Here is a 24,590-nt window from a genome sequence, read left to right as displayed (position 1 = left end):
TAAACGAAAAGCAGACAAGACATAATGGATGGAAACTGAAGAGACGACACATCCCATTGTGGGAACTTCTTTACATACAAGATATGTGACACGTGGAATAAACTGCCACCAGAAGTTGTAAACAGCAACAGTGTGGGAGAGTTTAAAAGAAAGCTAGACAAAATCATTAGAAGGACACTGTGAAAGAACAGTAAAACCTGCTCCTGGAGATAAGTGAGTACTCGATGTCTCCTCGGATAGACTAACAAGTCTTTGAGACGTCTTAATCCTTGTAACTCCTTGCGACTACTGTATTGACGAAATTGTTGCTTATGAATATTTCTATTCAAGAAAGATATCGTCTCTTGAAAAAGACGAATCAACCACTGCTATGGTTTTACCAGAAGCAACGGGATAGAAATATCATGTCACACACATGATCCTTTGCCTTAACTCGGAACCTCTAAAGATAATAGACGTACCCAGTGAAGAAGATCGTACGTGCGTGAGAAAGTACCAGAATTGAGTCAGCTTTGGACCTTGGTCTAGTTCTCGCACACATGTCAATACGAATGCCGAACCTTATAACTATACTTGACGTGGCTAGGGGACGAAATCGTACGTGCGAAAGAAAGTGCCAGAAATGAGTCAGCTTCTTACTTTTACCACCTGATAGGTCAGAATTCGTATGCTGAGTCACTGTAGAGGAAAAAGGTGAAAATATTCTTTGTTGGTTATGAAGATTGAGTCATTGTTGTCTCTGTCGACAGGAGTGTCCACAGGTAATAAGAGAAGCTTCCTTCTAAGGGGATTAATGTCTTTACCCCATCCCTGTCAAAATGGATCTAAATGCAGATGCACTTAAATGGGAACTGGTATTATGATAATCATTTTATCACAATATGACCATGAACATTACAAAGACGAAGACAATATATTAACGATGATCTCAGCACTCTGATACATTATTTACAACAAAAACACCGAAATCAACAACGGCAACTGAACACAATTCCCCCCACCCTGATTTGAACACAAAAGGTCAAGCGATGGTACATGATTTCGTTTAGGATTCGGGACAAGCTCAGCTCTACAGATCCTAGGGTCTTCGGGGGTGGTGGGGGTGGGACACATATGGCAGATCCTTGGGGTCCTCTTGGAGATCCTTTGGGGGTCCTCCTCTCTTCCTCAGTGACTACCCCAGGACGAGATCCCTGAGGAAAAACTGGTTTTTAACACGCGAGAATTTTCGAGTGCGTTTTCCTTCAACTGTTTACGATGGTTAGGTGTGATCATGCGGACAGAGAGGACCTTGTGTGTTGGAGAGAGAGAGAGAGAGAGAGAGAGAGAGAGAGAGAGAGAGAGAGAGAGAGTCACTGTCTATGTGAGAAAGAGAGATTGACGGGGCGAAGGTTAAACATTCGTTGAACTTTCATGAAACAGATGACATGATATTCGTCCGACTTTTTAAGAGAGAGAGAGAGAGAGAGAGAGAGAGAGAGAGAGAGAGAGAGAGAGAGAGAACTATCGTCTATTTTGGGCCCGTAAACTGCGCACCAGTCGAAGTCTTTCCAAGGCTAAGTCGACCTTCTTAAAATTGCTTTCTTAACCTGCTAAGGTAAATTGTCCCATTTAGTCCACCTGTCGTGCAGACAGGTGCATAAGAGGGCACGTGTTTCTTCTAAGCCTCCTGGGCATCTGTGCATTTCTACCAATTACTAAAAATGAAAACCGAAAACAAACTATCTCGTCATATTTATTCCTCAACCTTTATTGTAAATGTCGCAGTCCTTCATATACTGGGTCCCCCCACCCCCCGCTCTCTGGTCATAGAAGCCCCCCCCCCCCCTTCTACCCTAACATATGCAACTCCTAAGGTCAAAAGGATGGTGCTTGCTTGCGAGGAGACTGGCCAGGGATCTGAAGGAGATCATCATGCGCAAGCTTTCCAGTTCCTGCCCTGTTGCTTCGAGTGTTGAGAAAGAAAAAAAAAACGTTTACAATCTGAACATTGAAACGTCTCTCATCTCGTCGAACGTATAGGAAAACGTCTTTCAAATCCTTCCTTTTCTGTAACGCGTGAACGCGTATACGCTCAAACACATTTGCATATAGGCCACGAATACGAATTCTCAAAACTCTCATTTCATTCGGAGAGTCGCTTCGCGAAGCAGACGCTTGGTCACTTAGCGGTCTTGCTGGCTGGTTGTTGAAAGCAGAAATTACCTCTCTCTCTCTCTCTCTCTCTCTCTCTCTCTCTCTCTCTCTCTCCCTCCCTTTGTGGTGAATCGGGTTTAGAAACCAGGAACTTCTCATGCACAATACAAAGTGGTTATTAGTTCCTTTTGCAACTCGGCACTACTCAACAGTGCTCCAACATTAGCAATTAACTCCTTTTGATTTTAGGGTCTCTCTCTCTCTCTCTCTCTCTCTCTCTCTCTCTCTCCGCCTTCACTTTTCTTGACATTCATTTTTTTATATTAGCATTTCTCACCATTCCCTTCATTTGTCTCATTTCCTCTCTCACTCTCTTCCTTTCACCTTCTCTCTCTCTCTCTCTCTCTCTCTCTCTGTAAGGTCTGAAATGTCTCTCTCTCTCTCTCTCCTACCAACGGCGGCCATCACCAGACAAATTACCATCAAATTACACACTATATATATATATATATAATATATATATATATATATATATATATATATAATATATATATATATATATATTTACATATGTATATAATATATATATATATATATATATATATATATATATATGTATGTATGTATGTATAAATAGAGCGAGAGAAAAACAGACAGAAGCAGCCATACAGACAAAATGCCATAAACTATGTAACCTTATACCATTATGTCTCCCGACGCAGCACTGAAAACCCCATAATTAACGGGCACAGTTCGCGTACCTCGACTTACCCTCCCATTTCAAGGCCGTTGGCAAGTGGCCAGTTCGTGGATGGGTCCATCATATCATTGTACCCTCAAACAGTTGGTGTCATAACAACCCATGAGGGCGAGAGCAACCTCATCCCACAATTATTTCCCTCAAATAATATATATATATATATATATATATATATATATATATATATATATATATATATATATATATGTGTGTGTGTGTATATATACATATATATATATATATATATATATATATATATATATGTGTATATATCATATATATATATATATATATATATATATATATATATATATATATATATATATATATACTTCATATCTTAATCCTTTGGCATCGGTGTTGACTATTTCGAAAAACGTTTGCAATCAAGTATACTTTGAATTCCACATGTGTCCACTTTTGTTAAAAAATATAAAAAAAAAGTGCATGCCTGTAGACGTGCTTGCGAGCAAGCAGAGACGTGTGCAGGGCGCTCGCCTGCATTAACCACAGCCTGTGCATATTAAAAAAAAAATTGTTTCAATCATCTGCCGAAAAGAATCTCTAAGCGTTTCAGTTCCTCATCCAGAAATCGTAAAAGCGGTTACGTATGCAATAACTTAATCATCATCCGGTCTGGTATTTCAGTTTTGGAAATGCTCTCTCTCTCTCTCTCTCTCTCTCTCTCTCTCTCTCTCTCTCTCTCTCTCTCTCTCTTTAGGCCCTTGTGTTTTTAAGCCAGGCGCAGGAAATGCAGAATGCAAATTGGAACGTGTTCTCCTGTTGCCTCGAATTCTTATTCAACCGTTGCAGGCTTCTAAAAGCTCCAGCAACATTGCTTAATCTTTAAAGCGTCCATCTGACTCTCAGGTTTTATTCGTTGTTCGTTCTGTTTCAGTATTTAAGTGTTTATGAATGTGTTCCTATAAATGTATGTACAGGCTAGACAAGGATATCTATAGGTTTTAGTATTATAGAGCACTAAGGGTATGGTACACACTATTTACTATTATAATTCATTATATATTTTTATTGATTTTATAATTAGTTTATATATACTAATATATTTATATATTATATATATAGAGAGAGAGAGAGCGAGAGGGAGATTGAGAGAGAGAGAGAGAGAGAGAGAGAGAAACCTACCCAAACCAGTTCCCCTAATATGGATTGGCTCAAATGCAAAAAAAAAATCAATTAAACCCCATTGCATTTATCGGCTGAATCACACATCGAAACACAAGTGTGGAGCAGGTAACAGAAATACAAAATAAACGATGAAAAAGAAATTTGCATAACTATGTTATCTCTTAGAAGATAAATATAATGTATTTAATGGCGACAACCAGATGAGTTGCGAAAGAACAAAATCCTCTGACGGATTTTTTGGAACTTTTTCCTGGAGCTGCAGCCAACTCTCTCTCTCTCTCTCTCTCTCTCTCTCTCTCTCTCTCTCTTACCTGGAATTCTATTAATATTCATACTCTATTCAAAGTGACTCCTGCACATAGATTTTATGAATGAGTAACCTATGAATGATTCAGTCATAGGACTTAGTCTGTTCCACCCATATTATGTATACACTACAGAGGATTGATTCTCTCTCTCTCTCTCTCTCTCTCTCTCTCTCTCTCTCTCTCTCTCTCTCTCCCTTCAAAGAAAAAGTATTACCAATTATGAGAATATTCCACAGAAATCTTTCCTCCTCAGAAACTCCTAAAGAAACCATTATTAAGACCTTCCCAACAACAACAACAACAAAAACAACAATAAAATACACCAAAACAACAGAAGCAAAAGCAAATTCTATTGATAGAATAAACCCAGCAATGCCATCGTCCCATTAAACGGGGTAACTAAAGTAAATCACATCACAGGGACATTTTAGACTAGTTGACAGGTGCCAGTTGAAAAGAGGAGGAAATGTGATTAGAAATAAAGGAGATAAAGGTATGACGGAGCGGAGGAAGAGAGGAGGGAGAGTGTGTGTGTGTGTGTGTGTGTGCGTATGTAGGAGGAGATGGTAATGATGATAAAGCAGGGGTGTACAGAGAGAGAGAGAGAGAGAGATTGCAAAGGTGATAATCCTTTTTTTTTTTGGTTTTTTTTTAATTAGTGAGGTAGGTTTGGCATGCACGTGACTAAAAGGAGGCGTGAATTTTTAACTTATAGTCTCTGACTCAAATTGAACAGCAGCCCATTCACAAACCTGTCTACTGCGCGCATTCACTGCGCACGACAGGTTTGTATAAGAGAGTGCAATCGAGAGACTTACAGACAGACAGACAGACAGACAGACAGACGAGACTCACAGGAAATACATATTCCTCTCCCGTCATGCAATAGAAATTGTTTGTTTTCATTTCAAGTTAAAAAAAATATTGATCTAAAACAAGAATGATAAGTTCAAGAGAAATTAAAGAGAGATTTTCCTCCTCCTCCCTCCTTCTCTCTCTCCTCCTCTGCTCTCTGTCTTCTCCTTCTCTTTTCTTGAATTAAAGAGAATAAGTAATGGTTTTTAGAAGCTCTCCGGACCCTGTATAAGAATAATTCTTATTCTCAGTAAGAAAAGTACTCAAACCCACTTTGCATTCCTTATGTGTGTGCGTGTGTGTGTGACACCTCTGCCTTAAAAGCACGGACGAGAGAGAGAGAGAGAGAGAGAGAAGGAAGTCAAATCACTCATCCATAAATGATGAGTTAATTACAGAGAATACAAAAGTGGAGATAATGTATTACGCTGATTAATTCATGGACGAAATACTCTTTCTATAGACTCCAAGCTAAATCAAGCACATGACAAGATAACTATCCATTCCAATGGTGACTATGAGGTCCTAAAGTGAGAGAAGAAGAGAGAGAGAAGAGAGAGAGAGAGAGAGAGACGTTTGGCATTGCAAACAGCCTAGGGGTTTGGGCAGCTCCAGACAAAAAAAAAATTTACTAAGGCGTGACAAGCAACTTCGCTCCTTGTTGGAACCTTCTCTCAAGGTCGGTTTTCGAATGCACGGTCTGTCATCTTGCAATATGGCAATTAGAAACTTTTGCTTGCGTCGTATTTGGTAATAACTTTATTACTTTTTTTACAGTTAAATCCTTCAAAGAAAAGTATTATTATTATTATTATTATTATTATTATTATTATTATTATTATTATTATTATTATTATTATTATTATTATTCAAAGAAAACTCATAATCCATGAGCCAATAAAATGAGAAAGTAAATCCACAATAATATGTCTGTTTGATTTCATTTTAAATAACAAAATCAAACAGACATATTACTATGGATTTACTTTCTCATTATTATTATTATTATTATTATTATTATTATTATTATTATTATTATTATTATTCTGAAATCTCACTATACATACTCTACAAACATCCTGTTACCAACATGAAGCGACCAGGATTCAATCCCACGAAGGGGAAACGAATCAGGTCTGTTCCCTGAAGAATTAAGTGTCTTGACCAAAGCAGTGAGAGATGCACCTTGTGGTCAGTCGACTGTTGTGCATCGCAACCAGACTGGTAAAGGACATGGGGCTAGCAAGGAATATTACCCTTTAAAAAAGTTCCTGGGATCGATCCCCGTGTCAGGTAAAAGTTTGGTAATGGCAGTGTAAGCTTACAAACTACTCTGTTGTTGTGGTTCTTGTTGGGAAGGGTAGGAAAGGTCTATGGAAGAGCCTAAAAAGGTCTGAAAAAGTTGTTTTAAATTGAGTTGAAGACACTGGAATTTTAGGGTAGGATATTTATGATTTGTCTATTAGAACGAAAATGTTAAGAAATAAATAATGTTTGTGTTAAACAGTACAGAAAAAATACTTCAAATAAAATATAGCGTATTTATTTAAATTTTCGTTGGTGAAACAACGCGCTATTGGACCGCAGATTTTAGCACGCGTCTCGTTTGAGCTGGAGGTCGGATCGCGCCTTGTTTTATGTCTATATTTAGGAACACCTACCCTTCCAAATCAACCTTGCCCTAAAGAAAAAGATAAAAAAACACTCCTTTGCATTCAATTATCCCTGACCACAAACCCTCGCCCAATCATGATCAATCGAGTATGTTAATCAACACGTCTACGAAACGGATACCAATCAAGCCATTAAAATTTGGCCGCGATTGGGTAATCAGGGGAACTGAATGGTCTCATTAGCCAAACTAATGACTTTGCCTGATAAGCAATTAGCAAACCATCTTATCTGCGAGTACTGACGACAGAAGTCCCGTCACGGATTCCGCGTCGATCTGTTATGATATTTAGGTGATTAATGCGACCGTCGATGTGGGTTTAATAAGACGGATGGGAGATAAATGAAACGGTCCTTGGCCGAAAAGATGCATATTCATTAATTAGCGAGAGATGAGATGCGATGAATCTTCGCGTGCATTGCAGATTGCGTATTATCTGGGATGCTGGGGTGGGGACACACACAATGCCATAATATGTATTGGCCTGGAAAACTGATATCTTAGGGAATTTACTGATCAATTTGCATATCAGACGAGCTTCGAGAATCCAAACAAAAGATTTGGAAGATTTCATAAAAACTGTTTCGAATTTTTTTTTAATGATAAAGATTCTGACTAAAGTCTTGGCTAATGGAAAATATTTAAGAACAAAAATTCAAAATTTAGATACTCAAACATTTAAAAAAATATGTATATGTTTCTCAAAAATTTTAATTTACAAGAGACAGTCCTTTGACTGAGGAAAAGCAAATAGACCCATGAATATTTATGAATATTTCAATGCAACAGAGAAGTGCTTTCTGCTCGAACTATTTACGATTCAGATGAGTTTTCATGTTTGATTCATGTGAAATGGAAATGCAGTTGCATAAATACAGTACGTTCACTAAAGTTCCCATGTGTTTTAGGATCTCAGTTAATGGAGGGTTTCATGAAAAGATGAATTTTTACGTAAATTCTTCATATTTATGTTGGAATAATGGGCTGACTCTCGGTGCACTTAATTTTGGCAGTAAAATGTGTTCATGGTAATTGGATAACTGTGCTTGGTTACAACAACGATAACGTAGGGTGTAGGCCTCGCGCCCTCATTCCAAAAGAAAGAATAGATTCCCATATATCTTGAAAATAGCGTCCAACTTTTCACGCTCAATAAAACGTATGAAATATCTTCAAGAGGAATCAATCTTCCTGAATCTCCTATACGACAAATCAGTGAAGGCTCCATTTCATCTCAAAAAAAAAATCTTAAAAAAATAGGAAAAAAAATAGAAAAGGGAACAGAAATAGGAAAAGGGTAGGTCATCAGCTCTCCTGAATGAGGTCATGAATTATGGATGAGGTCAGTCAACCTCTCCATTGTGAGTTAAAGGTCGGAGACGTCATTCTCTGAATCGCAGACTTTCTTTTTCTTCCGATTGGTCACAATGAGATGCAGGGTTTCCAATCAGTCATTTTGATAGTCATTTTCTCATTGGTTACTCATCTGGGCGTTGCTTTCCTATTGGTTCATGTGAGAGAGTTGCCAATGACTCATTTGTATCATTAACTTTCTTTCTTCATGGCCAAAATAGCTTGGTGTTCTTAAATACTAATTGATTATTATCTTGCCTCTTATTGGTTTGTTGCTTGGGAACTGTTTTCCTATGGGTTCATGCAAGAGAGTTGCCAATGACCCCTAGTTTAATTAATTTTAGTTCGCATTCTTAATTATGAAAACAGCTTGATGTCCCTAAATACTAATTCATAATTATCTTGACTCCAACCAGTCTACCCAGTGTATTCTTAGTTTAAGATTAAGGACACGGGTCTACAAACTTCATCCATAAAAAGTATCTGGTAACAAATCTGGGTAATTATTCAAATGAGCAACTATCCTCTCTCCTTCTATCGCGCATGCGCAGAGAAAACCCGATTAACAGAAGCAATCAGCTGGGCTGCCTGTTCAAATGAGCGCTATTTTTCTTTTTAATTGGAACAAGAGTTTAAGCGAAGATTACCCAGAGAGAAAAAATGGAAAATGTGTGATAGGAACACCATATTAACTTAGGAGTAGCGAAGGAAAGGTAATTACAAATTTAATTAATGGAGAGAACGGAAATTATATAATATATTTTGCGCCGAAATCACACAAAAAAATTAAGATTTAACCATTTTTTAACTTTGTTACTTGTTACCAATTTTCTCTAAAATATTACAGCCACATAAGGTTATTTAATTGATTTTTTTCATGTTGCATAATAATAATGATAATAATAATAACAATAATAATAATAATGATAATAATAATAATAATAAATAATCAAAGCATTTTTAAGAAAGAGTTCTTATTTAACCCTTCCTCTCTTCTCGCTCTCTCTCTCTCTCTCTGCTCTCTCTCTCTCGTTTACAAGAAAATGTAAATGACAAATGGAGGTAAAAAACTATTATTGTTTTTTTTTTTTTTTTTTTGTTTTTTTTTTTTTTTTTTTTTTTTGCTCTATCACAGTCCTCCAATTCGACTGGGTGGTATTTAGTGTGGGGTTCCGGGTTGCATCCTGCCTCCTTAGGAAGTCCATCACTTTTCTTACTATGTGCGCCGTTTCTAGGATCACACTCTTCTGCATGAGTCCTGGAGCTACTTCAGCCTCTAGTTTTTCTAGATTCCTTTTCAGGGATCTTGGGATCGTGCCTAGTGCTTCCTATGATTATGGGTATGATTTCCACTGGCATATCCCATATCCTTCTTATTTCTATTTTCAGATCTTGATTACTTATCCATTTTTTCCCTCTCTTTCTCTTCAACTCTGGTGTCCCATGGTATTGGCTTTGTCAATCAACGTCACGTCTGCATTATTATTATTATTATTATTATTATTATTATTATTATTATTATTATTATCAAAGCAAAGTATTTTTTTTAAATTTTAAACTGATGATTCAAAAGGAAAATTATAAAAAAAACAATAAATTTTATCACAATAAAGTAACAAAATAAGTCAGTTATACATAAAAATATCTATAAACATTAACTAAGATCATTTCTATGAAGTATACAATCTAAAAGTAAGCAAAAAAAAAAAGTCAAGTTATTTATGTAATAAACAAAAACGTTAATTTTTTTTTTTAAAGTCAGCAAAGATAAAATGAACTTTGTAACGAATCGAAACACCTGAGGAATGTAAAATATTTTATGATTTATTTAAAAAGAAAAAAAAAAGTGACGGACAGACAGACAAACTCGAACGTACACTACCCCATACCCCAATGTATGGTTGATGCAAAATACCCCTCGATAATGACATCTCAACCAGTGAGGAGGAATGTTACCCCAAAATACCCACAGAATGCCCACAAGGTATTTGGGCAAACCCACAATTACCAGAAATTACTTACAATTCTCCTACATTGACCTGCAATTATCTTTGATCAAATATTACAGATAATTGACGGAAGATCGTGTGAGAGGGTGAGTAACTACCTCTCTCTCTCTCTCTCTCTCTCTCTCTCTCTCCTCCGTCTCTCCGTCTCTCAACTTTGCAGGCCGTAAATAGCAGATCGCGTGCGTAATGATGGTCTTAGAGGAAAATTTATCTAATTACCTCTCTCTCTCTCTCTCTCTCTCTCTCTCTCTCTCTCTCTCTCTCTCCATTTCGCAGAGGTAATACACATTCAGGAGTCTGTCCACTTATCTATCATTTCTTAAATTAGCCTTTGCCATCCTCTCTCTCTCTCTCTCTCTCTCTCTCTCTCTCTCTCTCTCACTTGCCATTCTGAACGAATCTCTTTTAAGCCAAAGTTAGCACAAAAAAAAAATGAAGAATCTTTCGCTCCGAAACAAATGAAAGTCTAGCTTGTCAGACATTACCTGGCATTTCGCCTTTTTGTAAATGTCACCTGAAATGTCGGCCATTTATGCTAAAGCTGATCGCTTGCAGCATTTGCGTTATGAACGTCTTTGTGCGTTCACAGACGCATATGCGTGCGTACGTGTTCGTTTGTGCGTGTGTGTGTGTTTTGTGGTGCATCTCGAACCTGCAAGTGTCAACGCGATCGAGAGTAGGGTTAGCATATCTGTGGAGCATCTTTTTCATCCTTATCTTCTTCTTCTTCTTCTTCTTCTTCTTCTCGAAGTCTTGAATCCTTATTAAAAAAGCTTTTCATTCTTCAAGTTCTCTTATTCTTTTTCACAGACTCTTCTTCTTCTTCTTCTTCCTCTCCCTACCTCACACTCCTTAATGCTGGATTACTGTGCTACGTCTGTCGTCGCTACAAAAATGTTATAAAGCGTGGCATTTCTTGTTTTCATTAGACCTATATATGCGCACTACGTAAGCTGGGCTCAGCTGGGTCTGTAGCTGCTGGTCCCAGCAGCTACAGCATCCTAGTACAGCCACTCTGAGCGAGAAATCCTTAATATCTGAACCGATAAATTATTCTGAATTGAATATAATCTTCACGAACTGCGTTTCCTCCCTCCTCCCGAATTATGCGGTACTGGAACTAATCCGTGGTTTTGACAGTTGACAGAGAATTTTTCTGTGTTTTTGGCGGGAAAACCGAGTTGCCAACGGGCGATTTATTTTTGACCCCTCCAACGCGTAGTCGTGAGTTTCCAGTGCGTAATTATTGTGCGATAGAATTATTAATTGATGCAAATGGGTAGGAGGGAGAAGGGAATCTGATTTTGAATAATTTAGGAACGATCACTTCCAAGTATTCGCTACGAGACGTGAGATATCTGAGTTGTCCATAATATATTCGAGTTATTTATATCGCTAAGAGTCTTTCATTAATGCTATGCAAATAACTATTCGGGATATATTACAGATTATTTTTGTTAGTGTATATCCATCAAAGTTATTGTAGATAGATGCTATGTTAATTTAGAAAATACAAACTAAATTGATTTCAAGGGTTATGTATGCCAGGCTGCTTTGACAAGATCCTTGACAAGTCCTGTTTGAAGGAATGCATGTAACTTTCACAATAATCCTTGAGAATAAGCTATGTTGTAGTTGACATCCCATCACATAATAATTACTACTTTGGTGTACTTTTAGAACCATTTCTCTCTGATAAACAATGAAAAGTTGGCCTCCTAGATTATAAACGCTACTCTGGTGTACTTTCAGAACAAGTTTTATCTGATAAACAATGAAAAGTTGGCCTCCTAGATTATAAACACTACTTTACCGTACTTTTAGAACCATTTCTCTCTGATGAAGAATGGAAAACTATCTGAATATAACAGAAGACTTATATATATATCTCACAAACATTCCATGCTTATCAACTCTGAAGTGAAACCGATTCAAGAGAGAAATCTTAATGCCAGACTTAATGACCTGGCTTACCTTGGTCTACGAGAGCTAAAGAAACCACCGGTCATGAATACAGCTCAGTGACAACTGCAACACTATATCGGTTTCTTTAAAAACCCTTTTTCAAAAGGTGTGTGTATGATATATAAGTTCTTATATATGAGTGTGACTGTGGTAGTGGTAGTTGTGGGTTTTTTTTCCCAGATCACATCCATTTCTGAGAACAGCAGTGTCACAGTGGAGTTATAGGTGACAGAGCCTTTACACCAGTTCACACAACAGCCAAGAGTCGAACCTGGTCCCACTCACTATGAGGGTGATACCCACACACAAGTAATATATTTTTATGGAAATTACTCGTTTGAATTCACTTGTCATAACTCTTTAATTCTCTCCTTTCGCATTGAAATTTTTAGTTCTGCAAAAGGTTATTCCTCAGATCAACAAGCGTTCGACTCGTACGTCAGAATGAGTTAGTTCCGTCCGCACGTCTAATGACAATAAATGATAAATAATAATAACATAACATTCATAAATGAAGAAAGACACCCACATCTCCTCCTGTGCTGCCAGCCAGCCAGCCCTCCCCTCAAAAAAATTCTAAATGGCATTCCCTGCTGTAGGAAGGATTATTCAATTAATAAATCACACATTCCCCCAACAAGAGTCTTCCCCATTTGGTGCAAAAACTCTACGGCCTTTACTCCCCGCGGTTCGCTTCAGCCAAGGTCGAGGTACTACTTGGGTTTTGAATGGCATAGTTTAATCAAGTCAGGGGGTGGTCTAATAAAAAAGGAATAAATAAATAAATAAATAAATGAACAAATAGACAAATAAATAAATGTCTTTTCTTGTATTATTTTTGTTTATAGATTGACTACGTACACGGGTTGAATCAGTAGCAATACAAATACGATATAGGGGAAACGATCAATGAAGAAAGCAATCTGAAAAAATTTAAAACAATTAAGACCAGTTTCTTTGCATAGCTACATATTCTCCTAAATATAAAAGAAATTATAAATGAACCTAAAGTAACTCAGAATGAAAAAGAGCAGAGAATGATTTGGTAAAGCGAAAGACCTTCTATAAACAGTCTTCTCCGATACTCGCCAATACCTCCCGGCACCAAACACGTTTTTGACTTTACTCGGTTTTAGAGGGACACTTTACAGCCGCTGGCCCACTGAAAGTGACCCTGGGGCGTTTTTGAAAACCCGCTGTAATAGATAACCTTCCTCCTCCCAGCGCGGCGCTGTGCATTAAACTAAACCCGCTTTTACGAGGACAGCTTTCTTCCTCGAAGGCTTTCTCTCATTCCAGTGGCCGAAGTTAAACGTACCCCAGTCCACGGCTGTAATGGGAGTCGCGTCCTGCCATTACGTGGTTGTAATTGAGGCGATAAATAGCTGACTTAGACGCGCTCGGTCGGTTATATATCGCCGGAGCTGGCGGTTCTAGCGGCTAGCCCCTATCGGCGGGGCAGATCTCTGTCGCGTCTAATTTTAGGTTCGCGTGACAATTCCTGGTCCTCATTTCGATTAGGAATTTCATGTTATTCATGGATTGATATAATCGTGTTTTTTTTTCTTCATCTAAATTAAGATCATATGAGTTAATATTTCCGAATCAAGACTGGCTCTCTTATATGGTTTAATGTCGCTATTATTTCCTGCGAATCCTTTGGGTAAATCCATTAATATTTCAGTCAGTTCAGGAGTTGTCTCTGTAATTACAGTGAGTCTGTATCAGAAATGCCTTCAGGGAATATCTTTCGAAGTGTCATCGTGACGTCTCTTTAGAAATATCTTTATAAAGGAGCTGAAAAGGATAAGGAGTTGGTTCATCTAGCGATTTAGACTAATAAGTATCTAAAGATAATTCATATCTAAGTTTGTAATCATGGCAATATTATTTAGTAAGAAGGCTGCTCTCTCTCTCTCTCTCTCTCTCTCTCTCTCTCTCTTTCCTTCACACACACACACAAACACACTAACAATCACAGTTCTAGCAATTCTAATTACAAGCTGCGTTGAAAGATAATTAGTTCTCTCTCTCTCTCTCTCTCTCTCTCTCTCTCTCTCATTTAAGCCCAAAACAACAGAATTGATTGCTGTAAGAACTAACTCCCAAGAACCACTTAGACGTGGGAACTTCAGATCTCCGCAATTCTCTGGGATGGGGTTGCTAGCCCTACGTCCTTCTTCACCTTAGAACAACCAGCAGCAGTCGAATAGTTACCAGGTACAAAATTAATGATTATGACGACAAAACCCAAGTGAGAATTGAGGAAACTCTTTTTTTCTGTGGCTAAGGAATCATAAGACATAAATATAACAGAATAAAGCTCATCTATGCATACATACACACACATACATACATACACTGAATGTGATAATCTTAGACACGCAAACGCACACACAAGCAATAACACAGAGACGTTATTGATCAATATCCATTCAACTTTGACGGTAAATAACGGCCGTAGTAGCGACTTGTGGCATTTGTGCGTTCAAGAGTTGCCAAAAACCTCCTGGAAATTATTTGTTTTTGTTTTTCTATGTATTTTTTTATTTTTTTTAGTCTCTTAAGAAAACGGAGCATTTGCTTTGGGGTGATTTTTATAGATTAAGTTGTTAAATTGTTTTTAGGAAGAAAATATAGAGAATAGAGATTTTTTTATACATATTTTTTTAAGTGTTTGTTAACTAATTTATTTTTTATTCTCCGTGGATCGAAAGTTAAGATGGAGAAGAGAGGAGGAGGAACAATTGAGATAGGAGAGAATGGAGAGAGAGAGAGAGAAAGAGAGAAAGAGTTGGACTCCTGAATTTATCGATAAATGTACAGCTACCCACTCGAGTTAAAAAGATAAATAAAAACAAGAATCCTTCAGCGTAGGACGCGAGAATCCTAAAACATCCTGCCGTTCCAATGACGGCCAGAATTCACGAATCTTTATGAGAGAAATCACGAGGTCACAGTTCCGACTACGAATTTTACGTCTTTGAGTTTATTGTGCAAGAATTGATAAATCTTTCAATTTTCCTTTTTTTATTCTTAGGTTCTGGTGGGAATTAAACATTTTATTCTAGAAGAAGGAAAAAGGAGGAGATATATAACAACTATAAATTATTGAATAGGATAAAGATTAATTCCTTGAAAGGTTATAAACGAAAATAATAGCTATGACAGATAAAATTCATTCCGAACCAGAAGTTAGAACAACTAAACACAATGATGATTTACTGAATGAAAAAGAAAATCATTCCACACACAAAAATGTAAAGAAAAATTAAAACAAAATTCTTATGAATAGTTTATTCCACAACAAATGCAAACAAATTATAAGAGAATATTGAATAGAATAGAATATACCATTTCAATACCTTATAAATATGAAAAGTCTGAATTGGAAAGTTAAAAGTCAAATTAAAAGCAGTTTATTGTCAATATAAGAAAGAGAAAAAAATGTAGATAGACCTTGATTTATTCAGCAACAAAACGCAAGTACAAATATTCATAATTGTTTATTCTAAGTTAAAGAAAAAAAACCATAGTTGAATATTAAACTTTAAGAAATCAGTAATAGTTTAATCCCCTCAAAAAAAACAGTGAAAAATAAGCCAAAAGTTTATTCCAAACAGAATAAATTTGAATAAACTGAGCGAGAAAAGACTTTAGAGAAACGAAGAGGAAAACAAAATATGAAAATAAATTTGAGGTTCAGGTCCTGACAACTGAGATTATATTTTTTTTTAATTAACTAATTTTTTTTATGCAGCCCAAACTTCTCAAATTAATAGGTGATATTTTCTTAATTAAATGAATATGTTCTATGCAAACCTAATTTCTCAAATTCATAAATGATATTTTTTAGTTAATAAAATATTTTTTGTGCAAATCTCACTTCTCAAAGACAAGTGACATTTTTTATAAAATAAATATATGTGTTCTACGCAAACCTAACTTCTCGAATTAATATAAAACAAATTAAAAAAATGCCCTGAGGTTTCTTCGGCACAATCAAGTTTTCTGTACATCGTATATTTAAAGCCGCCGAAAATAGATCTAGTATAACTGTTGGGTGGTCTCGGTATAATGCTTTATGGCCTGACCTATAACGTAGCCAAACGTACGATTACGGATAATTTCAACCTTAAGTGAAATCAAAGCTACTGAGGAAAGAGGGTTGCAATTTGGCACGTTTGATAATTGGAGGATAGTTGATCAACATACCAATTTGCAGCCGTCTAGGATCTGTAGTTTATCAGATCTGAGGGCGGAGAGAAAAAGTGAGCGCTGAAAAAAAGTGCGGATGGACAGACAAAGCCGACACAATAGCATTCTTTTTAGGAGACTAACAGACAGGTTCTAGATATAATCAGAACGTCCAAAAACACCAACTTCTTCTTTGAAAAAAAAAAAAAACTTGAAATTCATTCTTCTGCAAAAAAAAAAAAAAAAAAAAAAAAGCAGAATTGCCTAGACAAACTTTACAGCCGTGAGCTTTGAAAAGTTCTCAAAAGCTCACACACGACTTCTCAAAGGGTAAAAAAAAAAAAAGACAGAAGAAGAAATATTCCTTCATGAAACCTTAAAACTTCGCAAGATCTCCCGTAGTTTCAATATGAAATATAACTTCCTGGGCAGCGTTCGGCCGAACTCACTCGTGACGGAAAAGCGTCCGGGGAAGGGAATTTTCGAAGCCAGACACAGAGGGGGGGAAAAAATTGGGGGTTATATCTGGGTACGAAGTGATGCCTAGGGCTTCAATGGGAGTATAAATCCTGTGTGTGATTTGTGCATAACATGGTAAAGAGAGAGAGAGAGACTAGCCAGCGCAACCGGAGATTATCATATGCAGCGGAAGATTCAGGATCTGAAATTATAATGTAAGCGCTGTGACATGCTTCCCGCCCAGATATTGAATCTCTCTCTCTCTCTCTCTCTCTCTCTCTCTCTCTCTCTCTCTCTCTGTCTCTCCGCTATGACTCCCTGGCCTCCTTGATTGCGTGCATTTGCCGGTTAAGTTTCAGGTGCCAAGATGTGGAAGGTAATTACCCTCTTTCCCAGGGTCTCGAAGATGGTGTAGTTAAGAAATCTAGTGGATTATATAGGTCTGCTCAAGCTGTCGCTTTATTAATGTTTAGAGTCACTGTATAATTCATGCCGTTGCAATAATGCCAGAAAATAGGTAAGGAAAGATTCATTCTCCCTTTGTTTTTGCGTTTTTCATGATTCTCTCTCTCTCTCTCTCTCTCTCTCTGATTGGTTTCCAGATTCCCTCACCTCAAGGAATTTATCTAACCATTCACTATCCAAACTTTCTATGGCAAACACAAATTGGAAAAAAAAGAAAAAACGAAACAAGTTCAGGAGGTCGTTGACAACTATTCCCAGCATAGATGCCACTAGTCGCAACCACGTCCGTTATTTACGGCCGAAGTTGAACGGAAATTGGTCAATAACGTCCTTTAGTTATTGCTGCCTGTGTATGGATGTCACGGAGAAGGTACCTACTTGAAGGGGTGAAGTTTTGTTAAGAGAATTTACGCTCCATAATTCAAAGAATTGCTAATATAAGGAAGAAAGCTTGTCGTGTTTTTGGTCATTTTAAAGCATATTCCATTTTCAATATTTATGTCAGGGTGATCAAAACGGGATTTCAGTTCGTGGAAAGCATAAAATCATTTCCTACATTTACATTATCATAACCAGAGTGCTTTTATTTCAAATTTTACAAAGGACAAACATTGTCATTCAAGAACTTAGCAAAAGTGAGTTAGGGATTCTAAACCCTTTAGAAAATTTTAAAGAATTCATAATGATTCTCAGGTCAGAAAATCCTAAAACCGAAGTAATGATTCTTAAAACTGGAAATAATCTTTAACGGATTTTTATCAATTCAGATTTTAAAAAATGGTTTTGAAGTATAGTATACTTTTGCTTCATTGATTATTATCGGTAACATGATGAATATATTGGCATCTTTGTAAGATTTATATCTCAGGTTTTCACTCCATGAATATTCACTCGACATCTTTCATACTTCTGTCATAAATTCAAGAACAGATTCCTGCCATAATAACTCATCTTTATCTCGTTTTTCCTTTTTTCAAAAGGGTCGAAATGGAGTGTATTTTTTTACGCTTTTCTTGAATGTTTTTTTAAGAAAAGACTCTCACATGGGTTTTTTAGAGAATAAATTCTAACTCTAGAGAAGTTCTACAGTCAAATAAATATTGATTTATGAGCCTTTTCAAGTTAAGTGAAAATACATTTATGATAAATTAATCAGTGTGGGATTTGTAGACATTTGTATATATATTTTTTGTTATTTGTTATTTTCATTTTGAAGCAGAAGCTAAAATTGGATAAAGATATTAAATCGCTTTTTTTAATTATAAAAAAATTAAGTTTAGAGTCAGAATACTTAAATATTCAGATTCCATGACATTTATTCATACTTAATGATGCGTATGTCTGTCATATGTTGATTATTATTTTTGTCTGTTACTAAAATATTAATAATAGTGATCATCATTATCATATCTATTAACATTAACAACAGTCCCAGTTAAAACTTAATCCAATTATAAATTTCGTGATCCCAAAAATACATTATTAATGCTATGAAATAAATAACAACATTGTTTAGTTCAGTGTTCCCATGAAGTTCAAAATAGCCCATGAACATTGTACTAAAGTGATACTATTTTCTTATTTCAAAATATAAAACCAAAACATTTTCTATAATATAGCTATAAAATCATCCTGACTTACATCAAGTTATGTGTGAAAATCATGAACCTGCTTTGTAATCTTGAAATATTCCATTAATAAGCTTATAATACAAATCTGTAAGTTTTTTCTATTGATAGAGCTGTAAAAGTAACCATTTAATTTTGAACACTGATTATAGCTAAGATTTTCCTTATCAATGATCTTGACTTACGAAGTAGTTTTAATTATATAATGAGCCTGTTTTTCACTCTTAAAACAATCTAAGTCCTCGTAATCTTCATTCAAACAGGGTGATGAATATATTAGGAAGATCGTGATCTAATCCCATAAACTTGTCCACATAGCCTGGGGGATATAGATTATATCTAGCCTTGAGAATTTCAATTGTTTTTTTTTTATATATGTATATCCTGACACGTACATGAGAAGGGGGTTTATATAACCTCGCATTATTATCATCTATCACAGTCCTCCAATTCGACTGAGTGGTATTTATAGTGTGAGGTTCCGGGTTGCACCCTGCCTCCTTAGAAGTCCATCACTTCTCTCGCGATGTGCGCTGTTTCCAGGAGCACACTCTTCTGCATGAGTCCTGGAGCTACTTCGGCATCTATAGCTTTTCCAGGTTCCTCTTCAGGGATCTTTGGATCGTGCCTCTTACTGTCCCACAGTGGGCCAGGAGGTGGACAAAAACCAAAAAATTGATTGTTTAGTTTTATCAAAATTATATTAAAAACGTAAATTAGAATAGTTTTTAGAAAGGGAACCGTATATTATATCATTAATTAAGGAGTGTGGGTTAGACTGGCGCTATGGTTTTTAGACGCAATTGGCTAAGTACATTTTCTCCCAGTATGGCTAGTGATTAGTTCTTAACATCAAGAATAGTGTGCATGTACCATCTGTGATATTAGGTCTGTGTTTCATTAGTTTATAAGAGAGTTTCAACAGTTTACTACTTGTTATTTCTGTGACTAAGCATTTCAAACATTGCGCATAACATGCAATTAATCCATGTTATACAGATATATACAAAAGTACTTCAAATATTTTTGATTTAACAAAAACAGGTATGCGGCAATTTGTTCGCTTGCATTTGCTTCGTGTCTCTTATGGATTTTATTATACTAGAACTTGTGTAGAAAGGGAAAATATTTGTTTTCTTTGCACCAATTTGCACTTCGAGATTTTGTGGGCAATAATAACCGAAGCGCTACCTCCCCTATCATGGCGCCATTCAACCGGGGAGTCTGAGTAACCAAACGACATAAGATGACAAGAGCTGCCAACGAGTAGGTTCTTCAGCATCTTAATACTACAGGGTGTTTTCAAGGGATTTGTGGAAATCATCCAGCCTAAAAAGTTGAAGGGGTTGGGCTGCTAGCAGTTTTGGATTTTAAGGTTTTTCAAAGGATTAGCTTGGTTTAGGGTAGGAAAATATCTAGAACCTGTAAATTAGGAAAGTTATGGAGCCATTGTATAAGGAAATCTTTAATGCTTATACTACATTACTAATTTGCGATAGAGATCATCGGTGGGTCAATAGCAAAGCACTTAAAAGCCAACCCTGTGAATCTGAGATCGATCCCAGCTGGTTCCACTGAAGAGTTAGAGAGGTGTTTTTCTGGTGCTGGAAATTCACTTCTCGTTACTCATCCATAAATGAAATTCTCAAAAGAAACTAAAAATGAGACTATAAGAATGCTACATCTATGATGGGAATACTGCTCGTAGGTTTTTCAAGAACGCAGAAATTGCATTCGAAATCACTGGCCTTGATCAATCCTTTGTTTATAAACTTTATTCTATTTTACCAACAATGTCATCTGGTCTTGCTATAGATGCAGATAAATTTGAAAGGTTATGCTTGGATACTGCCAAATGTTATGTACAAAAATATAACTGGTACTACATGCCCTAAAGCTTGCATCGGTTGTTAATTCATGGTGCTTCAGTGATATGCAACTTCAATCTACCAATTGCCATATTATCTGAGGAGGCACAAGAAACAAAGGATAAAGAATTCAAGAAGTTTAGGGAATCTTTCACACTTAAAACATCACGAATAAAGACAAATGAAGATTTAATGATAAGATTACTTTGTCCATCTGATCCCTTGGTCAGTTCTCTAAGAAAAGTACAGACCTGTAAAAACTGAATTACCTGAAGAAAGTAAAAATTTAATGGTCCGAAATACCCTTTGATTTGCATCATGTAGTCTTAATACAAGTTAAATTTTCTTGTAATTTTAGGTTATTTTAATGGATTAAATGCTTTTATTTCTATATTCATATTACTATAGCATAATAGTATAACCAAAATGTTATTCTTTACGTTCATTAAACCATTTATATTGATAGAAATAATCTAATTTTCTTTATAATTTTATTTTTATCTTTTCTGCATTGAATAAAGTTATCAAATATAAAGGTTGTATAGTTCAAACTATATTTTACCAAATGCACCAAAAATGGGTAAACGTATCACTCATATTATTACATATGCTTGTAAATACAATACTCTAAACGTTTATAATAGAAAATGATAAATTTGAAGTGCAAAAATTAGCTGACAAGTAAATTGACGATTTGAGTAAATAAAAGAAATAAATAAATAAATAAATAAATAAATAAATAAATCTTTGAATAAGTGATTTATTGATTGAGATAAATATTTAAATGAATGGCAAAATTAAAAAATTCAAAAATTATCTGACAAGTAAAATAATTATTTGAGTAAATAAATAAATATATAAATCTTTGAATAGAGAATTTATTTGGTAAGAAAAAAATTGAGGAACTTAAAATTCAAATGAATCGACATATAAAAAATGCAAAATTTAGCTGGTAAGTCAATTAATGATAAATGATAAAATAATTTATTTATTAAGAAAAACACTCAGAAAGTAAAAATTCAAATGAATCGACAACTAGAAATGCAAAATTTAGCTGACAAATAAATTTATGATTAAAGAATCATGAATAAATAAAAAAGAGATACAAAAAACTTTGGATAAAGAATTTATTTCTTAAGAAAAAAAATGAGAGTAAAAATTCAAATTAATCAAAGTATAAAAAATACAAAATTTAGTTGACAAATAAATTGATGACTGGAGCGCATAAATAAATAAAAAGTAAATACATAAATCTTTAAATAAAAAATTTACTTGCTAAGAAAGAAATTCAGAAAGTAAAAATGCAAATAAATCGAAAAATTAAAAATGCAAAAAATAGCTGATAAATAAAACAATGATAAATAGATAAATAAATGATAGATAAATTGAAAAATAAATCTTTGAATAAATAATGTACTTGCCAAGAAAAAAATTAAGAAAATAAAATTTCAAATGAATCGAAAAATTAAAAAAAAAAAAAAAAAAATAGCAGATGAAAAAAAAATTATGACAAATAGATAAATAAAATGATAGATAAATTGAAAATTAAATCTTTGAATAAATAATTTACTTGCCAAGACAAAAATTAAGAAAGTAAAAATTCAAATTAATCGAAAAATTAGAAAAATTAAAAAAATAGCTGATGAAAAATTTTATGATAAATAAATAAATAGATGATTGATAAATTGACGAATAAACCTTTGAATGAATAATTTACTTACCAAGAAAAAAAAATTGAAAAAGTAAAAATTCAAATAAGTCGAAAAATAAGAACAAATTAAAAATTAGCTGATGAATTAATTAATAAATAAATGATAAATAAATTCATAAACAAGTAATAAAATAGTCTACTTACTGTTCTCCAATCCATTTATTTCCTCTTTGGCTCCAACGCTGACTTCCAAGAGGCGAAAGAGGATGAGAAGAAACAAAACCTTCTTGTCTGTCATGTTTTCTTTATCTTAGCTTGACAAAGATGAAATAATTGAATATACACAAAAAACTTCCTATATCTTTTTTTTTTTCTCTAGACGATGTTACCCAACGTTGCTAACATCATTTCCTGACTTTTACGTAAGTGGGATGTTTGTAATATTCGGTTTTGAAGCGGAGTTTTTTTTCAATCTTTTTTTTTTTTAGATTTTTTCGAGTTTTTAAAACTTCCTCATCGAAATATATTCATTTTCACATCATCACATCTGAGGGATGTTACCATACATCACCCGCTGATGTTTTGATGTTCCAAGAGCTCATTAATTGCTGTAAATTGAAAACAAGTATTCGAAATTTCCATCAAACATCGCCAACATTAGCATCTCCTTATTTTCGAACATCCTTTAACATTAGAAAACTGTAATAGATGTTTTTTCGATGTTTTTTAACTGCCTCTTGATGCTTATACAAGTCTGAAATGTTTACGGTAATTTCAGTAAGTTCATTTCACTGTTTTTACAAAACAAACCTTCTCTTTTCACAGCCACGTGAATCCTAACGTCTTTTAAAAATGTTTCATTATTAACATGGCGATATTTAACACCCGTTAACATAAGCCGCTGGGCAATTCTTTAACAAAATCTTATCGTGGAAGTCACTTTATTTAATAAGTTTCTGCGGGATTCCATTGCTAAAATGTCCAGGTTTTAACAATAACAAAGTTTATTTGTCGATTCTAACGTTAGATTTCTGGTCATTTCTGTATTGCTAACTTTATCTTAAGTGTTAGACATGTCCACATTTATTGAAACATTTTCAACTTTTTAATCATTCTAACACAAACTTCCCTGATAAGTCAATCCATATTAATCCAAATCTTCGCATGAATAACTATTTTAACCACCAGGACAATATATGTCGAAGTTCACGTGTCGAGAAGGCGGACGACGAACCCCACGTGATCCTGCTCTCACACCGGTCAGGTGGCTACTGAGTGAGCCCCCTAAACTTACCCAAGCCACCAGCATTCCGGCGACCCGGGATGACTCTGCATGGGAAAAATTATCGTACGCCTGTACCCCGTCCACGTCTGGCAACGTGACATGGCTTCATTGAATTCTTAAGATATTTCTTCACAGTAAAATTGTGTTAATATTATTAATAATTATAGTATTGCTCCTTGGTTAATTCATCTATTACTTAGCGTTACAAAAATGCACAGATCGTTTAAGGGGCTGGCTAGGTTATAGTTTTGATGTGGCATCGCTGTGATCGTTGCCATCAGCTGCTAGAGAGATGAATTAATCTTTAAGTTTTTGCAAAACTTTCATGAATATCAGTACCATTTCTGGTACTCTTTCTAAAATGTTCATCACAGTTGCTGTTTTTTTTTTCTTCCATTATCATTAATATTCATTATTATCAGAAATATCTAATAAGCCGCAGACGAAGCTACCCTAGAATTCGGTGCCAGGATGTATACCTGTTCATTATCGGATGTACTTTCTCCAATAGCAGTCCTTTTAATTCCAAAACGCACACCTGTCCTACCTGTTGGCGGTCCCAAATTAGAGTTAATCTTTGATATAAAGTATAGCAGGGCTACACCTATTATAGGAGGCTAATCTCTAGAATAATATCAGCTATATATAATCACTGAATCTGTATATTTAGGATGCAGAAAAGTATATTTAATCACCCTTGTAAAATTTCTCCTTAACATTCTCTAAATCATAAATGGCGCTGAGAACGAGTACTGTCATTAAGACTTTTCAGGGGAAAATATTGGGCCGTGAAGTAGGTCAATTATACTTGATAAATAATAAAGAGAGTT

At 35.2% G+C, this 24,590-nt stretch overlaps 1 protein-coding gene across 1 annotated transcript in view; it reads right to left on the bottom strand.

Moving 5' to 3' along the window:
- Nucleotides 1-23,747, bottom strand: part of LOC135205028 (uncharacterized) — a 141,003-nt gene extending 117,256 nt beyond the window's left edge. Inside the window, exon 1 of the mRNA XM_064235287.1 lies at nucleotides 22,680-23,747. Within this exon, the coding sequence (XP_064091357.1) occupies nucleotides 22,680-22,773 (94 nt within the window). The 5' untranslated portion in view covers nucleotides 22,774-23,747. The remainder of the gene's footprint in view (nucleotides 1-22,679) is intronic.
- Between the last annotated feature and the right edge of the window lie 843 nt (nucleotides 23,748-24,590).

Source organism: Macrobrachium nipponense, chromosome 48 (genome assembly GCF_015104395.2).
Source record: "Macrobrachium nipponense isolate FS-2020 chromosome 48, ASM1510439v2, whole genome shotgun sequence".
Classification (NCBI taxonomy): domain Eukaryota; kingdom Metazoa; phylum Arthropoda; class Malacostraca; order Decapoda; family Palaemonidae; genus Macrobrachium; species Macrobrachium nipponense.
The sequence above is the reverse complement of the archived record's forward strand: the minus strand, read 5'-3'. Positions and strand labels throughout refer to the sequence as shown.